The 21391-nt window shown below is 45.9% G+C and overlaps 1 protein-coding gene across 2 annotated transcripts in view; it reads left to right on the top strand.

The window, feature by feature from the left end:
• dennd6a (DENN/MADD domain containing 6A) overlaps positions 1 to 18211 on the top strand; it is a 40630-nt gene extending 22419 nt beyond the window's left edge. The window contains exons 6-20 of one of the 2 annotated variants that reach the window (XM_031901248.1): positions 57 to 162; positions 1667 to 1746; positions 2634 to 2720; positions 3216 to 3271; positions 3642 to 3764; positions 5016 to 5111; positions 6006 to 6100; positions 6300 to 6365; positions 6486 to 6550; positions 10522 to 10611; positions 11649 to 11702; positions 11828 to 11937; positions 12632 to 12734; positions 14723 to 14797; positions 15011 to 18211. In XM_031901248.1, coding sequence (XP_031757108.1) covers positions 57 to 162; positions 1667 to 1746; positions 2634 to 2720; positions 3216 to 3271; positions 3642 to 3764; positions 5016 to 5111; positions 6006 to 6100; positions 6300 to 6365; positions 6486 to 6550; positions 10522 to 10611; positions 11649 to 11702; positions 11828 to 11937; positions 12632 to 12734; positions 14723 to 14797; positions 15011 to 15142 — 1338 coding nt within the window. In that variant the 3' untranslated portion in view covers positions 15143 to 18211. The remainder of the gene's footprint in view (positions 1 to 56; positions 163 to 1666; positions 1747 to 2633; positions 2721 to 3215; positions 3272 to 3641; positions 3765 to 5015; positions 5112 to 6005; positions 6101 to 6299; positions 6366 to 6485; positions 6551 to 10521; positions 10612 to 11648; positions 11703 to 11827; positions 11938 to 12631; positions 12735 to 14722; positions 14798 to 15010) is intronic. The other variant, XM_031901249.1, reaches the window with a different exon arrangement.
• Positions 18212 to 21391: the final 3180 nt, after the last annotated feature.

The raw sequence follows: 21391 nt of genomic DNA, 5'->3' as shown, positions 1-21391 counted from the left end.
CTTATCATGTTTATGATATGTATAGATATTTACTTTCATTTCTCTCCCCCCCCCAGTCCTTGGTTCTGATCAGCAAGCTCCCGTACATCAATTTCTTCCACACCGTACTGAAGCAACTTGCCCCAGAGTACTTTGAGAGGAGTGAGCCTTGCTTGGAAGCAGGTAACATTCTGATCTTGTCTCTGTCTCCCTTATAGGGGTGGTTCACCTAATTTAATATGTTATAGCATGGCCTATTCCTAACAACTTTGCAATTGTTTTCTATTTATTTTTTTTATAGTTTCATTGTTTGCCTTTCTCGTCTGCCACTTTCTTGCTTTCAAATGGGGGTCACTGACCCTGGCAGCCAGAAACTATTGCTCTGTGAGGCTACAAATGTAATAATATACTTGCTTTTTATCATTTATCTTTTTATGCGGGCCCTCTACTGTTTATATTCCCGTATCTTGTTTAAAGGAGAAGCAAAGTCATTTGGCATTTTACTGCCAATAGATTTGCCACCTTAGTGCCACCTAGAACAATATATTTATTCTACAGAAACCATTACCACACCTGAGTAAACGGCTGTAGAAGATTTCTCTGTTTGCTTAAGATAGCAGCTGCCATTTTAGGGAGCTTCCTTCCTGCAGCTCTAGCCATTATAGCTGAGATCACACATTCCTAAGGGAGGGGGGAGGGAGTTCTTAGTATTCTGGTGGGAGGGGAGAGAGGAGAGAACTGCGCAGACCCTGGCCCCAGTAGTTAAGGCTGTTTCTGAGAGAGGAAGTCAGACACTGGAACATCATGTTTACAAAAAAGAGACAAGAAATCCTGTGCTTCTTTTGATAGCATTACTGTAAGTGCTTATGGCTGTATTTCATAGACTTTTCTTATAAAACTTACTTAGTTTTTACCTTTCCTTCTCCTTTAAACCACGGCCTGGTTGCTAGGGTAAATAAGACCCTAACAACCAGATAGCTGCTAAAATAACAAATTGAGAGCTGCTGGACAAAAAAGCTAAATAACTAAATGAAGACCAAATGCTAATTATTTCAATGTCTATATCGTATTAAAAGCTAATTTAAAGGTGGACTATCCCTTTAATGTCTCCCATGGCCCTCCTGTTGTGTTAGAAGACCATTACAAGTAGGTAACAGGGAGTGTGGCTGAGAGGCCCGGAGGGGGATATGGTGTGCAGCCACTAGTGTTTTTTTCATCGCTGCTAAAGAGAAAGTTACCATAGAGAAAGCTGAGTAACAGTATGTGCCAACTCCCTCCTGTCAGTTCAGACTATTGATTTTCAATGAATGAATGAATCTTAGGGTGACTTTTAGCACCAACCTTATGCTAAAAATGAACAGTTTGTTTACTTATGTATAAATAAATAATCGGAGGCATAAATCGCTGATGGCATTGTTAAGCTCCATCATAAACTATAAAGGTTGTGTTCCTGGTTCATGCCCCGGTGCTTGCTGGCTTGGGATAAAGTCACTGGAAGAGCAGAGAATATCTTTATAACATGATCTGGGCAGCCATTAGCCCTGAGGGGATATTTAGCAAAAATATACACAAAAAAAATTCAGTAACATAATTTTACTTGCCCTTTAATATATTTATGCACTTCTCTTCTTTAATGTCACACTATTGCTTAATTCTCATGTATATTTTTTTTTATCTTATTTTCCAGCCTGCAGTGACATCGACCGATGGCCGTCTCCTGTGCCAGGGAAAACCCTGACGCTGCCAATTATGGGGGTTGTAATAAAGGTAATGGGTCTGGTGTTGCGTTTTATTGACCCATATTAATGTATGTGGGAATTGGAAGGAATGCTGCCATCCCATTCCTGAAATCATAAATTTAAGCAAAACCCGTTACTCCAGGTGTTTCCAGTGCTGAATGAAGGATCTGCCACGTATGATTTTTATATTAAAGGGGTTGTTCACTTTTAAATTAACTTTTAGTAGGATGCAGAGAGTGATATTCTGAGACAATATGCAATTGGCCTTCATTTCCTTTTATTATCTATGGTTTTCAGTTATTTAGCTTTTTATTCAGCAGCTCTTCAGCGCTACACATTAGAACTGCTTTCAGCTAACCTGTTGTTTCTCCTACTCCCATGTAACTGGAGGAGTCCCAAGCCGGACTTGGATTTCTTACTATTGAGTGCTATTCTGATACCTACTGGGAGCTGCTATCTTGCTCCCTTCCCATTGTTCTGCTGATCGGCTGCTGGGGGTGAGGGGGGGGGATATCACTCCAACTTGCAGCGCGGCAGTAAAGTGTGCCTGAGTCTGAGCTTTCAGCCAGCGCTACACATTAGAACTGCTTTCAGCTAACCTATTGTTTCTCCTACTCCCATGTAACTGGAGGAGTCCCAAGCCGGACTTGGATTTCTTACTATTGAGTGCTATTCTGATACCTACTGGGAGTAAAGTGTGAGTGAAGTTTATCAGAGCACAGGTCACATGGCTGTGGCACCCTGGGAAATGAAGAATATGGCTAGCCCAATGGGAAAAACAGATTACAATGCAGGATTCTGCTGGAGAAGCTCTATTAACTGATGGGTTTTGTAACAAACATGTTTTCCCATGACAGTTTTGATTTAAGTGCACTTAATAATCCTGTTTTTTTTCTCCTTTCTTGCTGTCTCAAGGTGCGGATCCCTACCCGATACGATAAACCAGGAACAACCCAGATGGTAGAGCTCAGCCAGCAGGTGAATGAAGTAGAAAGATTTCAAGTGAGAGCTATAAACCTGCCTGTACTGTTGGGTCACGGCACAGAGGGGGTTCTGATCCATTCAGTGTGCGTAATGGTCAGAAACAGCCTTCTGTGGCTCTGTATTCTGTGGGGAGTTGGGCTGATTATGCTCACGTCTGCCATAAACCATAATTCACCTCCCAAGTTGCTGCCCACAGTATGCAGCATGCATTTAGCGGAGACTGATATGCAATCCACCAGAATCAAAAACACATACAATTGGGCTGTAATGCTGCACCGGGGTAGCCATATTGTATAACCCACTGGTTGGCTGAGTGTTATAAGAAGGTGCAGCATTTGCAGTTTCCTTTCTGTATTCTGATTGGATCACGTTGGTGAGTGGTTGACTGAGGACCCCACACACTGATCTGACCAATCATCACTCAGACATACACCCTCTGTGCTGTCGTTGCTGTGCTGCTGGTGTCCGTAGATCAAATATATGAGGTTTCAATAACATTTTTATTTGTTTCAGTCAGAAGCACAGATTTCTGTTACGTTACCGACCATCCATGAAGTTGATCTTTTCAGGTAAGCAGATAGTGGGGCTTTTTGGTTGATGATAACAAAGACACATTTAGTATGTTATAGAATGCCCTATTCCTAGCAACTTTGCAACTGGTCTTCATTATTTAATCTTCATAGTTTTTGAGTTATTTACTTTCCTCTTCTACCTCTTTCCAGCATTCGAATGGGGGTCACTGACCCCAACAGGCAAAAACCATTGATCAGTGAGGCTACAATTTTATTGTTATTGTGCTTTTTATTACTTATTTACCTATTCAGTCCCTCTGCAATACTTATTTCAGTCTCTTATTCAAACCACTGCCTGGTTGCTAGGGAAAGTAAGACCCCCAATGCGTTTCTATCACATGTGTAATGTGAATGTTTCTTTCCCCAGGTGTTTTTCGCCAGTTCTCTTCCATATTCAGATGGTTTGGGAGCTGGTGCTTTTGGGAGAGCCCCTTGTGGTTATGGCTCCATCACCATCCCAGTCATCGGAGACCGTTTTAGCTCTTGTTGGGTAATTACTTATTATAAGCTATAACTGCTCATATTCCAGTGTTTGTTCGGTAGGTTTAAATCACAGCAAAATAAGAGGAATATATAAAGTACATAACTATAAATATCTTACGGCATCCTAGTTCTGTGTTGTTGTGAATGTGGCACCTAAAGCACTGCACAAGCACTGGCTAAAGGCTAGAAATGCCATATATTATATATTGAACTTATTGCACCAGACTAAAGGTTAAGCATCTCTAATAGCAGTAATGATCCAGGAGCTCCCCATCTTGGATTCTGTCCGAAGTGTCAGTGGCACTGCACATGCTCAGTGTGCCCTGGGCAGCTGTTGGGAAGCTAAGCTTAGGGGTTGGTGCAACTTATCAAGCAGAAAATAAGGTTGGCTTATGTTACAGGGCTGATTATTAAATTCTGATGCTAATTGCACTGTACTTCCATGTATTATTTACTAATCAGCCTTATTTACTGATATTTATATTCTGTATATTATATTGTGCATTGGCCCCTAAGCTCAGAGTATGTGCTGGCAATCAGAAGATATGAAAATGGGGGGCTACTGGGGCATCTTCCGGGGCACAGATCTTCCCTGCTAAAGGGTTGTGGTTACCTTGGGCTGGTACAGATCCCAATACATAAGGTGCAACATGTCTGGCCTACTTCTTTAGTTAGGCTTTACTTTCCTTTAAATGCTTTTCAATTGATATCTTTATTGGGCCATTTTCTTATGTGACTGTGGATAAGCAAAGCCATTTGTTGGCCCACGTCGCCCCTGACAGAATAGCTAGATTATTGGTTCATATATGAGGGCAAAACTGATAGATACTGGTCATGGAGCTATCGGGCTGGGCCTGCCTAGACCTCTCTTATCATATGATCATTTGCCCAGGGTGGCCAAATTGGACAAAGATCTAGTTTTTTTTGGGGACCTTTAATAAACAAGTACGTCTGTTTGTGTATGGCCAGATTCTGTCTTTTACTGCTGGATGGTGGATCAAGTAAAGGCAGTGGAATATGATAAAACCTATAGGAGAATGGATGTTTGTAGGAATATCTCAATTGTAAAGGTTATAAAATAAAAGGCACTAAGTTTGCCCAGGAGCAGTAACCCATAGCAACCAATCAGCAGGTAGAATTTACTGTATATAAGCAATATATATTGGTTGCTATGGGTTACTGCTACTGGGCCTTTTATTACTTATGTGGGGTTATCTTTTATTGCACATAATAACTGAGCCCTTGCTCCGGCCTACAGGTGTATCTCCCCCCTGAAATACTGCAGTGACTTCCGCCCTTACTTCACCATCCACGACACAGAGTTTAAAGAGTATACCACGCGTACGCAGGCGCCGTAAGTATCCCTAGGGTATATATAAAGGGGTGGTTCACCTTCAAGATAAGTTTGAGTATGTTATAGAATTCATACCAACTTTGCAATTGGTCTTCATTATTTATTTTTTTTATAGTTATTGTATTATTGACTTTGTTTTCTACATCTTTCCAGCTTTCACATAGGGGGTCACTGACCCCGGCACCTAGAATTGCTCTATGAGCTTTTATTATTGTTAAGGTGCCCATACATTATTGTTAAGGTGCTCGCTTGGCGATGTCGCCAAGCGAGCAGATCTTCTCCCGATATCCCCCACCTATGGGTAGGCAATACCGGCCCTGGGGCCAAATGATCAAATTATAACGACGGATGTAGGCAAAGTTGGTCCGGGGACTGCATCAATGAGCTGATGCAGTCCCCGATCCGACTAGATTTTTTAACCTGCCCGATCGCTATCTGGCCGATTTCAGGCCAGATATCGGTCGGGCATGCCCGTCGGCAGTGCCCATACACGGGCCAATTAGCTGCCAAATCGGTCTAAGGGACCCATATCTGCAGCTAGAATCGGCCCGTGTATGGGGACCTTTACTTTTTATTCCTTATCTTTCTATTTAGTCCTTCTTTTATCCATATTCCAGTCTCTCATTCACACCACTGCCTGGCCGCTAAGGTAAACAAGCCCCTAGCAACCACATAGCTGCTGAAATTCCAAACTGGAGAGTTGCTAAATAACTGAAAAACTACAAAAAATAGAAAATGAAAACCAGTTGCAAATGGTCTCAGAATAGCAATGTCTCCATCATATGAAAAGTTAATATCAAGGTGAATAATGATACTAACCTATTGCTGTAAAATCCCTAAATGTGTGAGAATTTGTGCTGTGAAGAGAGAGTTAATGTTCTTTCCCCACCACAGACCATCTGTCATCTTCGGTGTCACAAACCCGTTCTTTGCCAAGACGTTACAGCACTGGCCTCATATCATCCGCATTGGAGACGTCAAGCTTGCAGGTACTGAGGCATTTTCTGCCTCGCCGGTTACTGTTAGTTACAAGGCTGAGATTTGGCTCTTTCCCCATTGGCTGCAGTTAAAATAAACCCATATTATAAGGCCCACAAATTATTCTTTTGTGTGGTGTCTGGCAGGGCTTCATGGCCCCCCATTTACACTTTGTTGTGTGTATGACACTTGGTCTTTTGGCTCTTGCAGGGGACGTCCCTAAGCAAGTCAAAGTGAAGAAGTTGAAAAACCTCAAAACCTTGGATTCCAAACCTGGTACGTATATATATATATATATATATATATTTAGTGTTATTTGAAACAAATATAATCTGAAAGCAGAACTCCAACCAAAATATGCAGATCTCACTGCTTTACTGTCATTCTCATTTCCAGGGGTGTATAGTTCCTACAAACCTTACCTGAACCGAGACGAGGAGATCATCAAACAGCTACAGAAGGTATTTCTCATCTTGGTTGTACAGGATTAATGAACTTTAAAGCTTGAGTTAGAATCATATTCTGTATGCAGGATCTGTGCCACTGTGACAGAATGCTCTGTTATACAGATAGCTAGAATCTCAGCCATAAAGCAGGGCAGGACTGCTGCTTACAATGGGGGGATCAGATAGGATCTGTGCCACTGTGACAGAATGCTCTGTTATACAGATAGCTAGAATCTCAGCCATAAAGCAGGGCAGGACTGCTGCTTACAATGGGGGGGATCAGATAGGATCTGTGCCACTGTGACAGAATGCTCTGTTATACAGATAGCTAGAATCTCAGCCATAAAGCAGGGCAGGACTGCTGCTTACAATGGGGGGATCAGATAGGATCTGTGCCACTGTGACAGAATGCTCTGTTATACAGATAGCTAGAATCTCAGCCATAAAGCAGGGCAGGACTGCTGCTTACAATGGGGGGATCAGATAGGATCTGTGCCACTGTGACAGAATGCTCTGTTATACAGATAGCTAGAATCTCAGCCATAAAGCAGGGCAGGACTGCTGCTTACAATGGGGGGATCAGATAGGATCTGTGCCACTGTGACAGAATGCTCTGTTATACAGATAGCTAGAATCTCAGCCATAAAGCAGGGCAGGACTGCTGCTTACAATGGGGGGGGATCAGATAGGATCTGTGCCACTGTGACAGAATGCTCTGTTATACAGATAGCTAGAATCTCAGCCATAAAGCAGGGCAGGACTGCTGCTTACAATGGGGGGATCAGATAGGATCTGTGCCACTGTGACAGAATGCTCTGTTATACAGATAGCTAGAATCTCAGCCATAAAGCAGGGCAGGACTGCTGCTTACAATGGGGGGATCAGATAGGATCTGTGCCACTGTGACAGAATGCTCTGTTATACAGATAGCTAGAATCTCAGCCATAAAGCAGGGCAGGACTGCTGCTTACAATGGGGGGATCAGATAGGATCTGTGCCACTGTGACAGAATGCTCTGTTATACAGATAGCTAGAATCTCAGCCATAAAGCAGGGCAGGACTGCTGCTTACAATGGGGGGATCAGATAGGATCTGTGCCACTGTGACAGAATGCTCTGTTATACAGATGGCTAGAATCTCAGCCATAAAGCAGGGCAGGACTGCTGCTTACAATGGGGGGATCAGATAGGATCTGTGCCACTGTGACAGAATGCTCTGTTATACAGATAGCTAGAATCTCAGCCATAAAGCAGGGCAGGACTGCTGCTACAGTAGGGTATGCCCTTTGTGTCACCAAATACAATAACAAAAGTTTAACTAAGTTTGAAACGCAACAATTATTTTTTAAAATTGCCTTGTACTAATTATTAAACAATGTTTAATGATTGGTCATGAAATTCCTTGGTGATTTATAAAATCCTTATATTTTACAATAGGGGGTTCATTATTCACAATATATTGGTTGGAGGTGCCTGTGGGAGTGTGGCTTCCGGTGCAAATAAATACATAGAATTAGCCTCCCCTCATCCACTCAGTACTGGGCATTAAACCATTTAGTGCCATAATCAGCAGTCTGGGAGGATTTAAGGGCTCTCGTCATTAGCGCTCTCTTGTCTGGGGCTGGGGGTGCAGCAGATTTAAATGCAGAATTGTGCTGAGTGACTCGGTGCCATATGGGCTGCTAACCGGCAGGAAAGTGATGGCTTCCCGGGACTGGCACAGCTGCCCATCTCTGCTGGCTCAACAATAGCACCAATCAGCCTGATTAAGTACAGAGATAAATACAGCGCTGGGATGTGTAGCCCTGCCGTGTGTGTGTGTGTGTGTGTGGGTGTGTGGGGGGGGGGGGGGGGTAGCGCCCGGGGGAACAGAGGCTGATGGACCCCAGTATTTATCTAAAGGGGCTCTGCCCTGTCAGGGGCTTCTCAGTGCTGTTTTATGTCATCATTCTACTGCAGCTGATATACAGTTTCCCTACTGTCTTACCCTCCCGCCCTACTGTCTTACCCTCCCGCCCTACTGTCTTACCCTCCCGCCCTACTGTCTTACCCTCCCTCCCTACTGTCTTACCCTCCCTCCCTACTGTCTTACCCTCCCTCCCTACTGTCTTACCCTCCCGCCCTACTGTCTTACCCTCCCTCCCTACTGTCTTACCCTCCCGCCCTACTGTCTTACCCTCCCTCCCTACTGTCTTACCCTCCCTCCCTATTGTCTTACCCTCCCGCCCTACTGTCTTACCCTCCCTCCCTACTGTCTTACCCTCCTCCCTACTGTCTTACCCTCCCGCCCTACTGTCTTACCCTCCCTCCTACTGTCTTACCCTCCCTCCTACTGTCTTACCCTCCCGCCCTACTGTCTTACCCTCCCTCCCTACTGTCTTACCCTCCCGCCCTACTGTCTTACCCTCCCTCCCTACTGTCTTACCCTCCCGCCCTACTGTCTTACCCTCCCTCCCTACTGTCTTACCCTCCCGCCCTACTGTCTTACCCTCCCTCCCTACTGTCTTACCCTCCCGCCTACTGTCTTACCCTCCCTCCCTACTGTCTTACCCTCCCTCCCTACTGTCTTACCCTCCCTCCCTACTGTCTTACCCTCCCTCCCTACTGTCTTACCCTCCCCGCCCTACTGTCTTACCCTCCCTCCCTACTGTCTTACCCTCCCTCCCTACTGTCTTACCCTCCCTCCCTACTGTCTTACCCTCCCGCCCTACTGTCTTACCCTCCCTCCCTACTGTCTTACCCTCCCTCCCTACTGTCTTACCCTCCGCCCTACTGTCTTACCCTCCTCCCTTCTGTCTTACCCTCCCGCCCTACTGTCTTACCCTCCCTCCCTACTGTCTTACCCTCCCTCCCTACTGTCTTACCCTCCTCCCTTCTGTCTTACCCTCCCGCCCTACTGTCTTACCCTCCCGCCCTACTGTCTTACCCTCCCTCCCTTCTGTCTTACCCTCCCTCCCTACTGTCTTACCCTCCCTCCCTACTGTCTTACCCTCCCTCCCTTCTGTCTACCCTCCCGCCCTACTGTCTTACCCTCCCTCCCTACTGTCTTACCCTCCCTCCCTTCTGTCTTACCCTCCCGCCCTACTGTCTTACCCTCCCGTCCTACTGTCTTACCCACCCTCCCTCCCTTCTGTCTTACCCTCCCGCCCTACTGTCTTACCCTCCCTCCCTACTGTCTTACCCTCCCGCCCTACTGTCTTACCCTCCCGCCCTACTGTCTTACCCTCCCTCCCTTCTGTCTTACCCTCCCGCCCTACTGTCTTACCCTCCCTCCCTACTGTCTTACCCTCCCTCCCTACTGTCTACCCTCCCGCCCTACTGTCTTACCCTCCCGCCCTACTGTCTTACCCTCCCGCCCTACTGTCTTACCCTCCCGCCCTACTGTCTTACCCTCCCGCCCTACTGTCTTACCCTCCCGCCCTACTGTCTTACCCTCCCGCCCTACTGTCTTACCCTCCCGCCCTACTGTCTTACCCTCCCGCCCTACTGTCTTACCCTCCCGCCCTACTGTCTTACCCTCCCGCCCTACTGTCTTACCCTCCCTCCTTACTGTCTTACCCTCCCGCCCTGCTGTCTTACCCTCTTGCCCTGCTGTCTGTCTGGCCCTGCTGTCAGCATCTTACCTAAATGTCTACTGTTTGACCCTGCTGCCTACACCTTGCCCTACTGTTTCCATCTTGCCCTGTTATGCCTGCTGTACCCCATTATTACCCACCACTGGTGCTGTGAGACTAGGGGTGCAAGTGGTACGTGGTTGGTACGTGGTTGGTTCGTGCAGACTTTCTAGCTGAGGAATTTGTGCTTGTCTTTATTCTCTGGGAATGGAGCCGTCTCACTGCCAGGTTGTCGGATGGCGTGTTCTACATATTCCCGTCTGTCAGATCTCTCTCATGCGTGTTATGTGTTTGTTCAGGTCATAGAATAGAGTCTGCAGCCAGAAACACAATGTAAATCTTTGCATGACAGGCCCTACTTTGTGTGTTTCAGGGAGTCCAGCAGAGGAGACCGACGGAGGCTCAGAACGCAATCCTACGGCGACATTTCCTTGAGCTGACGCAGAGCTTTATCATTCCTTTAGTATGTGGGGCCCTGATCCTATTGCTTGTCAATTGCACTTCAGATCCTAGAATTGAACATTCCTTCTCTGTATATTTGTATTTATACATATGGGTAGGGGGTGCCATAGTGTTTCCCTTAGACAGTACAGTATGGGGGTACAGCTTATTGTGTGCCCAGAACATTCCTTCTCTGTATATTTGTATTTATACATATGGGTAGGAGGTGCCATAGTGTTTCCCTTAGACAGTACAGTATGGGGGTACAGCTTATTGTGTGCCCAGAACATTCCTTCTCTGTATATTTGTATTTATACATATGGGTAGGGGGTGCCATAGTGTTTCCCTTAGACAGTACAGTATGGGGGTACAGCTTATTGTGTGCCCAGAACATTCCTTCTCTGTATATTTGTATTTATACATATGGGTAGGAGGTGCCATAGTGTTTCCCTTAGACAGTACAGTATGGGGGTACAGCTTATTGTGTGCCCAGAACATTCCTTCTCTGTATATTTGTATTTATACATATGGGTAGGAGGTGCCATAGTGTTTCCCTTAGACAGTACAGTATGGGGGTACAGCTTATTGTGTGCCCAGAACATTCCTTCTCTGTATATTTGTATTTATACATATGGGTAGGAGGTGCCATAGTGTTTCCCTTAGACAGTACAGTATGGGGGTACAGCTTATTGTGTGCCCAGAACATTCCTTCTCTGTATATTTGTATTTATACATATGGGTAGGGGGTGCCATAGTGTTTCCCTTAGACAGTACAGTATGGGGGTACAGCTTATTGTGTGCCCAGAACATTCCTTCTCTGTATATTTGTATTTATACATATGGGTAGGAGGTGCCATAGTGTTTCCCTTAGACAGTACAGTATGGGGGTACAGCTTATTGTGTGCCCAGAACATTCCTTCTCTGTATATTTGTATTTATACATATGGGTAGGAGGTGCCATAGTGTTTCCCTTAGACTTATTAGACTTAGCTTATTGTGATGTTTCTATTGGATAGTAAGATATGAATATATTTATGTGATTCTATCTGGTTGTTACAGGAGAGATACGTTGCAGGGTTAATGCCGCTGCTGAAGAGTGTTTGTGCATGGAAGGTGAGTATGAGCAGATAGCTGGCAGTGTAGCTGGAGGGGACAATAATCCGTGTTGGCCAGAGGTACAAACAGGGACTTGGCTGGGACAGTGGAATTCCTGACTCTCGTTGCTGTTTATTTTGCAGAGCCCCCCCCAGCTCAAACCCTTCAGCCAGGAGGAGTTCATGAAATCACTGGAAAGAGCTGGGCCGCAGCTGACTTCAGCGTTAAAGGGGGACTGGATCGGCCTCTACAGGTGCCTTATTATATATATATATTCCATGCCATTAATAGGCCCCTGTGCATCAGCGCCACCTACTGGCACAATAATGACCTGCTAATGAAACTAGCTCTAAGCCAAGAGTTCCGCACCAAGGTTCTCCACTATGAACACTACATACACTCCATGTTTATATGGATTAAACTCCATTTATATTCCCATTAACCTACGGGGGAATACTGTGCACAGAATATTCATCCTCTCTATGTATTGATAAAGGCCAAATAGAAAGCCGTTGTGCAGCGACAGTGATTTATAACAAACAGTTTAGGGAAGGGTTTATCATTTATTTTCCTGTAGATGTTCCGGAACATATTGGTGCAGGTTGTTCTGTACCGAGATCCAGATCTTGCAGTTTATATCTATTGTGAGTTGGAGCTTGTATAACCCTCAGGGAAACTAAAGAAAGGCCCTCTAGTGGCTGAGTACTGGTATAGCGCTTGGTTGCGTTTACCTTATTTGAACTCAAAACCTGTTTGTTTTTATTCTAGAAAGGCATATGCATCATATTGGGTTCTACATTAAATGTCTCTTTAATCAAAATCCTGTGAACTCCTGCCCATAAGATTTTAAATGGTTTATGATTTAGTTGATGTATAGGCTCAGTTTTTTTTTTTCCTAATTTTGGGGTTCTACCCTCATTACACCCCCAGTTTATTTTCTATTCTAGGCATTTCTTGCGGTCCCCCAACTTTGACGGCTGGTTCCGAATGCGCAGAAAAGAGATGATGCAGAAGCTGGAGGCGCTACATTTGGAAGCACTTTGCAATGAGGTACAGGGAGTTGCAGGTAGCAGCAATCACCCCTTTTAAAGGAGAAGGAAAGGTACAATTACTAGAGGGTGCCAAAAAGTTAGGCACCCCCCCCCCCCCCCCCAGTGATTGTACTCGATTGCCTTTTATACCCCTGGTGGAAAAACACACAAGCCCGGGGTAGCTGTGATGGAGCGCCTACCCATATGTCTAAATACAAATATACAGAGAAGGAATGTTTTGGGCACACAATAAGCTGTACTCCCATACTGTACTGTCTAAGGGAAACACTATGGCACCTCCTACCCATATGTATAAATACAAATATACAGAGAAGGAATGTTCTGGGCACACAATAAGCTGTACCCCCATACTGTACTGTCTAAGGGAAACACTATGGCACCTCCTACCCATATGTATAAATACAAATATACAGAGAAGGAATGTTCTGGGCACACAATAAGCTGTACCCCCATACTGTACTGTCTAAGGGAAACACTATGGCACCCCCTACCCATATGTATAAATACAAATATACAGAGAAGGAATGTTCTGGGCACACAATAAGCTGTACCCCCATACTGTACTGTCTAAGGGAAACACTATGGCACCCCCTACCCATATGTATAAATACAAATATACAGAGAAGGAATGTTCTGGGCACACAATAAGCTGTACCCCCATACTGTACTGTCTAAGGGAAACACTATGGCACCTCCTACCCATATGTATAAATACAAATATACAGAGAAGCAATGTTCTGGGCACCATGGGTATAAAGTAAGCGATTACAATCACTGGGGTTGCCTAACATTTTGGCACCCCCCAGTGTACCTTTCCTTCTTCTTTAATAACAGTGCTCAGTGCATTGTGGGTACTTCGGCTCTAATTCAGGGGGAGTACAAAGCTGCTTATAAAGAGGGACTCTGGATGAGAGGCTTGGCCAGAGTATATAGGGATGGTGGGGGTTAGATGTGCTGACAGCTGTTATCCTTTGCCCCCCCCGGTACATTCCTATATCTCCTATATCTGTCTATAACTTGCCCCCTGGTACCTTTCTATATCTCCTATATCTGTCTATAACTTGCCCCCTGGTACCTTTCTATATCTCCTATATCTTTCTATAACTTGCCCCCTGGTACCTTTCTATATCTCCTATATCTTTCTATAACTTGCCCCCTGGTACCTTTCTATATCTCCTATATCTTGAACCCCCCGGTACCTTTCTATATCTCCTATATCTGTCTATAACTTGCCCCCCGGTACCTTTCTATATCTCCTATATCTGTCTATAACTTGCCCCCCGGTACCTTTCTATATCTCCTATATCTGTCTATAACTTGCCCCCCGGTACCTTTCTATATCTCCTATATCTTGAACCCCCCGGTACCTTTTTATATCTCCTATATCTGTCTATAACTTGCCCCCCCCGGTACCTTTCTATATCTCCTATATCTCTATATCTCCTATATCTGTCTATAACTTGCCCCCCGGTACCTTTCTATATCTCCTATATCTGTCTATAACTTGCCCCCCGGTACCTTTCTATATCTCCTATATCTGTCTATAACTTGCCCCCCGGTACCTTTCTATATCTCCTATATCTGTCTATAACTTGCCCCCCGGTACCTTTCTATATCTCCTATATCTGTCTATAACTTGCCCCCTGGTACCTTTCTATATCTCCTATAGCTGTCTATAACTTGCCCCCCGGTACCTTTCTATATCTCCTATATCTGTCTATATCTTGCCCCCCCCCAGTACATTTCTATATCTCCTATATCTGTCTATATATTTTGCCCCCCCCCCCCGGTACCTTTCTATATCTGTCTATATCTTGCCCCCCCCAGTACATTTCTATATCTCCTATATCTGTCTATATATTTTGCCCCCCCCCCCCCCAGTACATTTCTATATCTCCTATATCTTTCTATATCTTGCCCCCGAATGGCACTAGAATATAAACCCTAGCGTTGGTGGAGAGGGTAACCATTCCCCCTTCTCCGTAGGACTTGCTCATGTGGGTGCAGAAACACACGGAAGTTGAAGCTGTGGATTTGGTTTTAAAACTGAAGAATAAACTGGTGAGTAGCAGGGAAATTGGGATTGGGAGGAGCTCTTCCAAATGGGAAACTCTGCATTCATTGGTTCATTCTCAGATTGTAATGTGTTTGGTACTGTGCTTTGGGGGGGGGGGGGGACGACTAGACGGACTTGACGCTTCCCTATAAAGTGGGGTTCATGTCTATTGGTTTCTGTTGGATGGCAGGTAGTTACAGTTATACTGTGTATTGCAGGCACAGGCCCAGAGGGAGGAGCTTCCCGTGAAGGCGGAGACTCTGGAGAAGCTGCGGAACCACGTGTGTGCGATTATCGATGAACTCCCAGAGGATCTGCAGGGAATCCTTCTAAAGACTGCGCACTCCTGATCCCTAGTGATAGGGCACCTAGAAAGGACTTCCAGGGGCCCCACCAGCGCCCCTCTCTCTTGTTCTCTCCCAGACAGACCTTGCCAGTGGGGGGGCAGCTGGCACCGACGTGGTTCATAAGGGACCGAGAAACGAAGATACTAATTCCCCAAAGGAGCAGCAGCAATAGTAAATGTACTTTATTAACTTGCGCCACTTTTAACACGGACAGCGGAACTGGTCCTGTCAGAATAACAGTCGTACCTGCAACGCATAGTAACGGTGTTGCCGGGCTAATGTTCATGGTTCTGTAGGCAGGGCTGGGGGTAAGACTACTTCAAAAAGTGGCCCCTAGGTTTGGATTGAATGATATTATGTCCATGGCACATATGCCAGGCTGAAGCATAATAATGAATGTGGATTAAGTTGCCTCAAATAATCCCCCTCCTTAAAGGGCCAGTGCACAGGATTGTAAGCTGTGCGCTCACTGTGCTGGGACTTCTTTGTATTTGCCCCAAGTGACAGAAACCCTTATGTGCAGGGAGGGTAAGACTCGCATGATTGGCTCGCTAAGATCCCCATGAGTGCAGCCAGTTGGTATGACCCTCCTGCCATTTTTAGAAAAATCACTTTGCCCCCCCCCCTTCATCTAATTCTCCCCCAAATAATGACACTTGTGGTTTAATAACACAAAAAATAATCAATTTTATGAAATATTCAAGCATAAAGCACACATGCCTTTGCCTTAGTGAGTAGTGGGGAGGGGGGGGGCCGATCTTGTTGCACTGCAACTCCCAGCACGTCACTGGCACCAATGGGTTTGTCTGCCTCTCTGTATTCACATCAGTTCCATGGCTGCCCCAGGCCTCTCACCCCCGGGGCCAATTCAGCTGGGAGATAGGGGGCAACTGTTTCTCTAAGGACAAGCCTGTGGCCATTTGTAGCCCAAGGACATACTGCAAGCAGTGCTGGCACTGCCCCTTTTCTCAGAGAAATAATGTTTTAACCTTTCTGCAAAATTCTTCATCTGTTCAAACAAAGCTCCACCCTTTGCAGCAGCAACAACCAGGAAAGCAGGGAGTTGTAGTTGAACTACAGTGTGCATAAACATGTCTGCGTATTGGCTGATAAGGATTAAAGGAGAAGTTTAGCAACAACCAGGAAAGCAGGGAGTTGTAGTTGAACTACAGTGTGCATAAACATGTCTGCGTATTGGCTGATAAGGATTAAAGGAGAAGTTTAGCAACAACCAGGAAAGCAGGGAGTTGTAGTTGAACTACAGTGTGCATAAACATGTCTGCGTATTGGCTGATAAGGATTCAAGGGGAAGTTCATTTTACTAATAACAAATGGTGACATTCTGGGGCAATTTTTTACTTCTTTCCAGTTCTGTTGTAGTTTTAGACTAATTTTATTTTTATTCTGCTTCTCTCTAACGTGGTTACTAGGGTCAGATGTGTCTGGCAACCAGAAAGCAGATTCTTACTGAGATCAAATATTTAATCTCATTATTTATTTTTCTATCCAGGCCTTTTCTTTTTTTTTAAAATTCATATTCTTTCATTCAAATTTATGTTACTAGGGTCAGTGGAACCCTAGCAACCAGGTCACTGTTTAATATCTAGCTTAGAGAGCTGCAGAACTAAAATATCAAATATTCCAAAAACTACTAAAAAAAATATATGCGAAGCAGATTAATATCACAATTTCCAGGGTGGTGTCCTGTCTTTAAAGGGGTTGAGGTAACTTTTAATATGATGTAGAAAGTAATATTCTAAAGGCAATTTGCAATTGGTCTTCATTTTTTATTATTTGTAGTTTTAGTTGTTTCAGTTCGGCAGCTCTCCAGTTTGGAGTTTCAACAGCTATCTGGTTGCTAGGGTCCAAATGACCTTAGCAACCAGGGAGTAGTTTGAATGAGAGACTGGAATATGAATAGGGGAGGGGCTGAATAGAAAGATAAGGAATAAAAAGTAACAATAACAATAAAACTGGAGCCTCACAGAGCAATAGGGTTTGGCTGCCGGGGTCAGTGACCCCCATTTGAAAGCTGCAAAGAGTCAGAAGATGAAATCAAATAATTCAAAAACTATAACAAATAAATAATGAAGACCAATTGAAAAGTTGGAGTGTGTGTTGGGGGGAGTGTCCGGGCCAGACATTTAGCATGGGGGACTATTGTATTATCAGAAACATAGGCAGGAAGGCAGTTGCACGTATGTAAGCCATTGGGGGAGGTTCGCATCACTGAATCAATGCACTCCCTATGGGCGGAAGCTGCCATATTGCTTGTTCCAGCCGGGGTATTCTCCTTAGCCTACTGTAGGGAATGCTGTGGGCAGGTTTTTATATTCCTCTTTATTACAGGTGAGAATGTAGCGCTGATATTGTCATTACCTGAAATGGAGCAAGTTATGGTTTTCTTTTTTTAATCCATGTGAATAGCCTTTATTACCTTTAATGTCATTATTGCAGGAAAAGGGATACTTTGCCTTTAAATATTCTAGGAGAAAGAAAGTGAGATGAAAGAGATCAACCCCATCCAGTGTCATTTGTACCCTGCCCCTCTGCTCTCCCAGGGAGAATCCTTCCAAAATAAAGGGTAACTTAACCTAGTGCTGAATTGTATTGGGAACTGCCTGCAACTGACATTTTGGGGAGCTTTAGAGAATAACTGAGACTTTTCTATCACTAATTTTCTATTTTGACACTGACCGTTTGTATGCCAGCCTGTCGCTCGATGCATGGAGTGAAGTGCAAGCTCTTTGGCTAGAAACTGTAAATAGACGGACTTTCTCCCTGTCGTTGGACTGCTGTCCCAGCCTTCCCTGCAAGTTAAGCACAGGGGCTGCTGGGAGCTGTAGTTGTACAATAGCCGGAGGGCTAATAACATGTGGATGCATTAAGCAATGCCTTGCTGCTCGTTATTTTTAACAGACTTTTATTTTTTTATACTTCTAGGAAAAGTAAAAACATTGTCGGCTAAAACACTGTATAACCCGCTACACGCATGTCCCTCACCCGCCGCTGCGCCGCATTAACCAATGGGTATTTTTCTAAAACTCAACAATAAAGACCTCACTTCATATACAGATGTGCTGATTATTGCTGCGCGGTACAAACACTGCCTCCCTATATCTCATTGAGCTTCCAAGCAGACCAGCATCTGATGGGTTAAAGAGACAGGAGTGCCCCCTGGGGGTGCAGCCTAGAATATGCGCTGTGCTTCCCTATATCTCATTGAGCTTCCTTGCAGACCAGCATCTGATGGGTTAAAGAGACAGGAGTGCCCCCTGCTGCTCTGCCCAGGTAGGGGCAAGACAGAGCGAATGTTTGTTACAAATCTCCTGGCACTTATTCTGCCACAGTGAAGGCTACAGCTGAGCAAAGAAGTGTCAGGAGATGCTTCCAGCATCAGTAAAGCAAGGTTTTGCTCTGCCCCCACCCAGAGAGAAGGGCAGGGCTGCTCCTGCTATACTGATACAGTATCAAATAAGCCACAAGTGGGACATTCAGTAATGTTTGGGGCCACTACAGCAGCTGGGGAACCCACAGTTATGCGTTGCCTGCCATAATATAATTTTGGTATGAATCACGTGTGATTGGGTACTGAGGGGGTGGATTTTATTGGTTGCCCAAGCGTAGTGCTGGGGGTAAAAGGGGTTGCTAGAGTCTGGCATATTTATTCCGAAGGAATTTCTTTCCTTTGGTACCTGTTCCAGGTATTGCACCCTCTGTCTGTTCCAGGTGTAAGTGCAGGGGTTGTACCAGGCACAAGCGCTCTATTGCACCCTCTGTCTGTTCCAGGTGTAAGTGCAGGGGTTGTACCAGGCACAAGCGCTCTATTGCGCCCTCTGTCTGTTCCAGGTGTAAGTGCAGGGGTTGTACCAGGCACAAGCGCTCTCTATTGCACCCTCTATCTGTTCCAGGTGTAAGTGCAGGGGTTGTACCAGGCACAAGCGCTCTATTGCGCCCTCTCTCTGTTCCAGGTGTAAGTGCAGGGGTGGTACCAGGCACAAGCGCTCTCTATTGCGCCCTCTGTCTGTTCCAGGTGTAAGTGCAGGGGTGGTACCAGGCACAAGCGTTCTCTATTGCGCCCTCTCTCTGTTCCAGGTGTAAGTGCAGGGGTGGTACCAGGCACAAGCGCTCTCTATTGCGCCCTCTGTCTGTTCCAGGTGTAAGTGCAGGGGTGGTACCAGGCACAAGCGCTCTATTGCGCCCTCTCTCTGTTCCAGGTGTAAGTGCAGGGGTTGTACCAGGCACAAGCGCTCTATTGCGCCCTCTCTCTGTTCCAGGTGTAAGTGCAGGGGTGGTACCAGGCACAAGCGCTCTCTATTGCAGATAGTAAATGAGGCCTTTACTCTCTCAGACCTCAGGGGAAACTCACATTTCATGAACCAAAACATTGTATTTGTGGAAAAGCAGAAAGTCACGGGGTATTAAGAGGAGTATTACGAGGATTAGCAAAGCAAATAGGGGATTCTCTTATTAGAAAGGTGGGTGGGAGTGTCTGGCACCGGCACCCTACCTGCCTAACAGGGTGCTATTTGTCTGCACCTAGGGCTTGGTGGGGCAAGTGAAGTGATTACTGGAAGGGACTGGGGATGAACCAATGGTAACTTGCAATACCCGGCAGGGGCAGAAAGGCTTAGGGACAAAGAGACAGGCAGCAATGAGACTGCCCAGAGACAGAGAGACACACAGGTAGCAATGTGACTGCCCAGAGACAGAGACACAGGTAGCAATGTGACTGCCCAGAGACAGAGACACATGCAGCAATGTGACTGCCCAGAGACAGAGACACATGCAGCAATGTGACTGCCCAGAGACAGAGACACATGCAGCAATGTGACTGCCCAGAGACAGAGACACATGCAGCTATGTGACTGCCCAGAGACAGAGACACATGCAGCAATGTGACTGCCCAGAGACAGAGAGACACAGGTAGCAATGTGACTGCCCAGAGACAGAGAGACACAGGCAGCAATGTGACTGCCCAGAGACAGAGAGACATGCAGCAATGTGACTGCCCAGAGACAGAGACACATGCAGCAATGTGACTGCCCAGAGACAGAGACACATGCAGCTATGTGACTGCCCAGAGACAGAGACACATGCAGCTATGTCACTGCCCAGAGACAGAGACACATGCAGCAATGTGACTGCCCAGAGACAGAGACACATGCAGCAATGTGACTGCCCAGAGACAGAGACACATGCAGCTATGTGACTGCCCAGAGACAGAGACACATGCAGCAATGTGACTGCCCAGAGACAGAGAGACACAGGTAGCAATGTGACTGCCCAGAGACAGAGAGACACAGGCAGCAATGTGACTGCCCAGAGACAGAGAGACACAGGCAGCAATGTGACTGCCCAGAGACAGAGAGACACAGGCAGCAATGTGACTGCCCAGAGACAGAGAGACACAGGTAGCAATGTGACTGCCCAGAGACAGAGACACATGCAGCAATGTGACTGCCCAAAGACAGAGACACATGCAGCAATGTGACTGCCCAGAGACAGAGAGACACAGGCAGCAATGTGACTGCCCAGAGACAGAGACACAGGCAGCAATGTGACTGCCCAGAGACAGAGACACAGGCAGCAATGTGACTGCCCAGAGACAGAGACACATGCAGCAATGTGACTGCCCAGAGACAGAGAGACACAGGTAGCAATGTGACTGCCCAAAGACAGAGACACATGCAGCAATGTGACTGCCCAGAGACAGAGAGACACAGGCAGCAATGTGACTGCCCAGAGACAGAGAGACACAGGCAGCAATGTAACTGCCCAAAGAGACAGAGAGACACAGGCAGCAATGTGACTGCCCATAGACAGAGAGACACAGGCAGCAATGTGACTGCCCAGAGACACAGGCAGCAATGTGACTGCCCAGAGACACAGGCAGCAATGTGACTGCCCAGAGACACAGGCAGCAATGTGACTGCCCAGAGACACACAGGTAGCAATGTGACTGCCCAGAGACAGAGACACACAGGCAGCAATGTGACTGCCCAGAGACACACAGGTAGCAATGTGACTGCCCAGAGACAGAGAGACACAGGTAGCAATGTGACTGCCCAGAGACAGAGAGACAGGTAGCAATGTGACTGCCCAGAGACAGAGACACATGCAGCAATGTGACTGCCCAGAGACAGAGACACATGCAGCAATGTGACTGCCCAGAGACAGAGAGACACAGGTAGCAATGTGACTGCCCAGAGACAGAGACACATGCAGCAATGTGACTGCCCAGAGACAGAG

Source organism: Xenopus tropicalis, chromosome 4, assembly GCF_000004195.4.
Source record: "Xenopus tropicalis strain Nigerian chromosome 4, UCB_Xtro_10.0, whole genome shotgun sequence".
In the NCBI taxonomy this organism is placed as follows: domain Eukaryota; kingdom Metazoa; phylum Chordata; class Amphibia; order Anura; family Pipidae; genus Xenopus; species Xenopus tropicalis.
The sequence above is the reverse complement of the archived record's forward strand: the minus strand, read 5'-3'. Positions and strand labels throughout refer to the sequence as shown.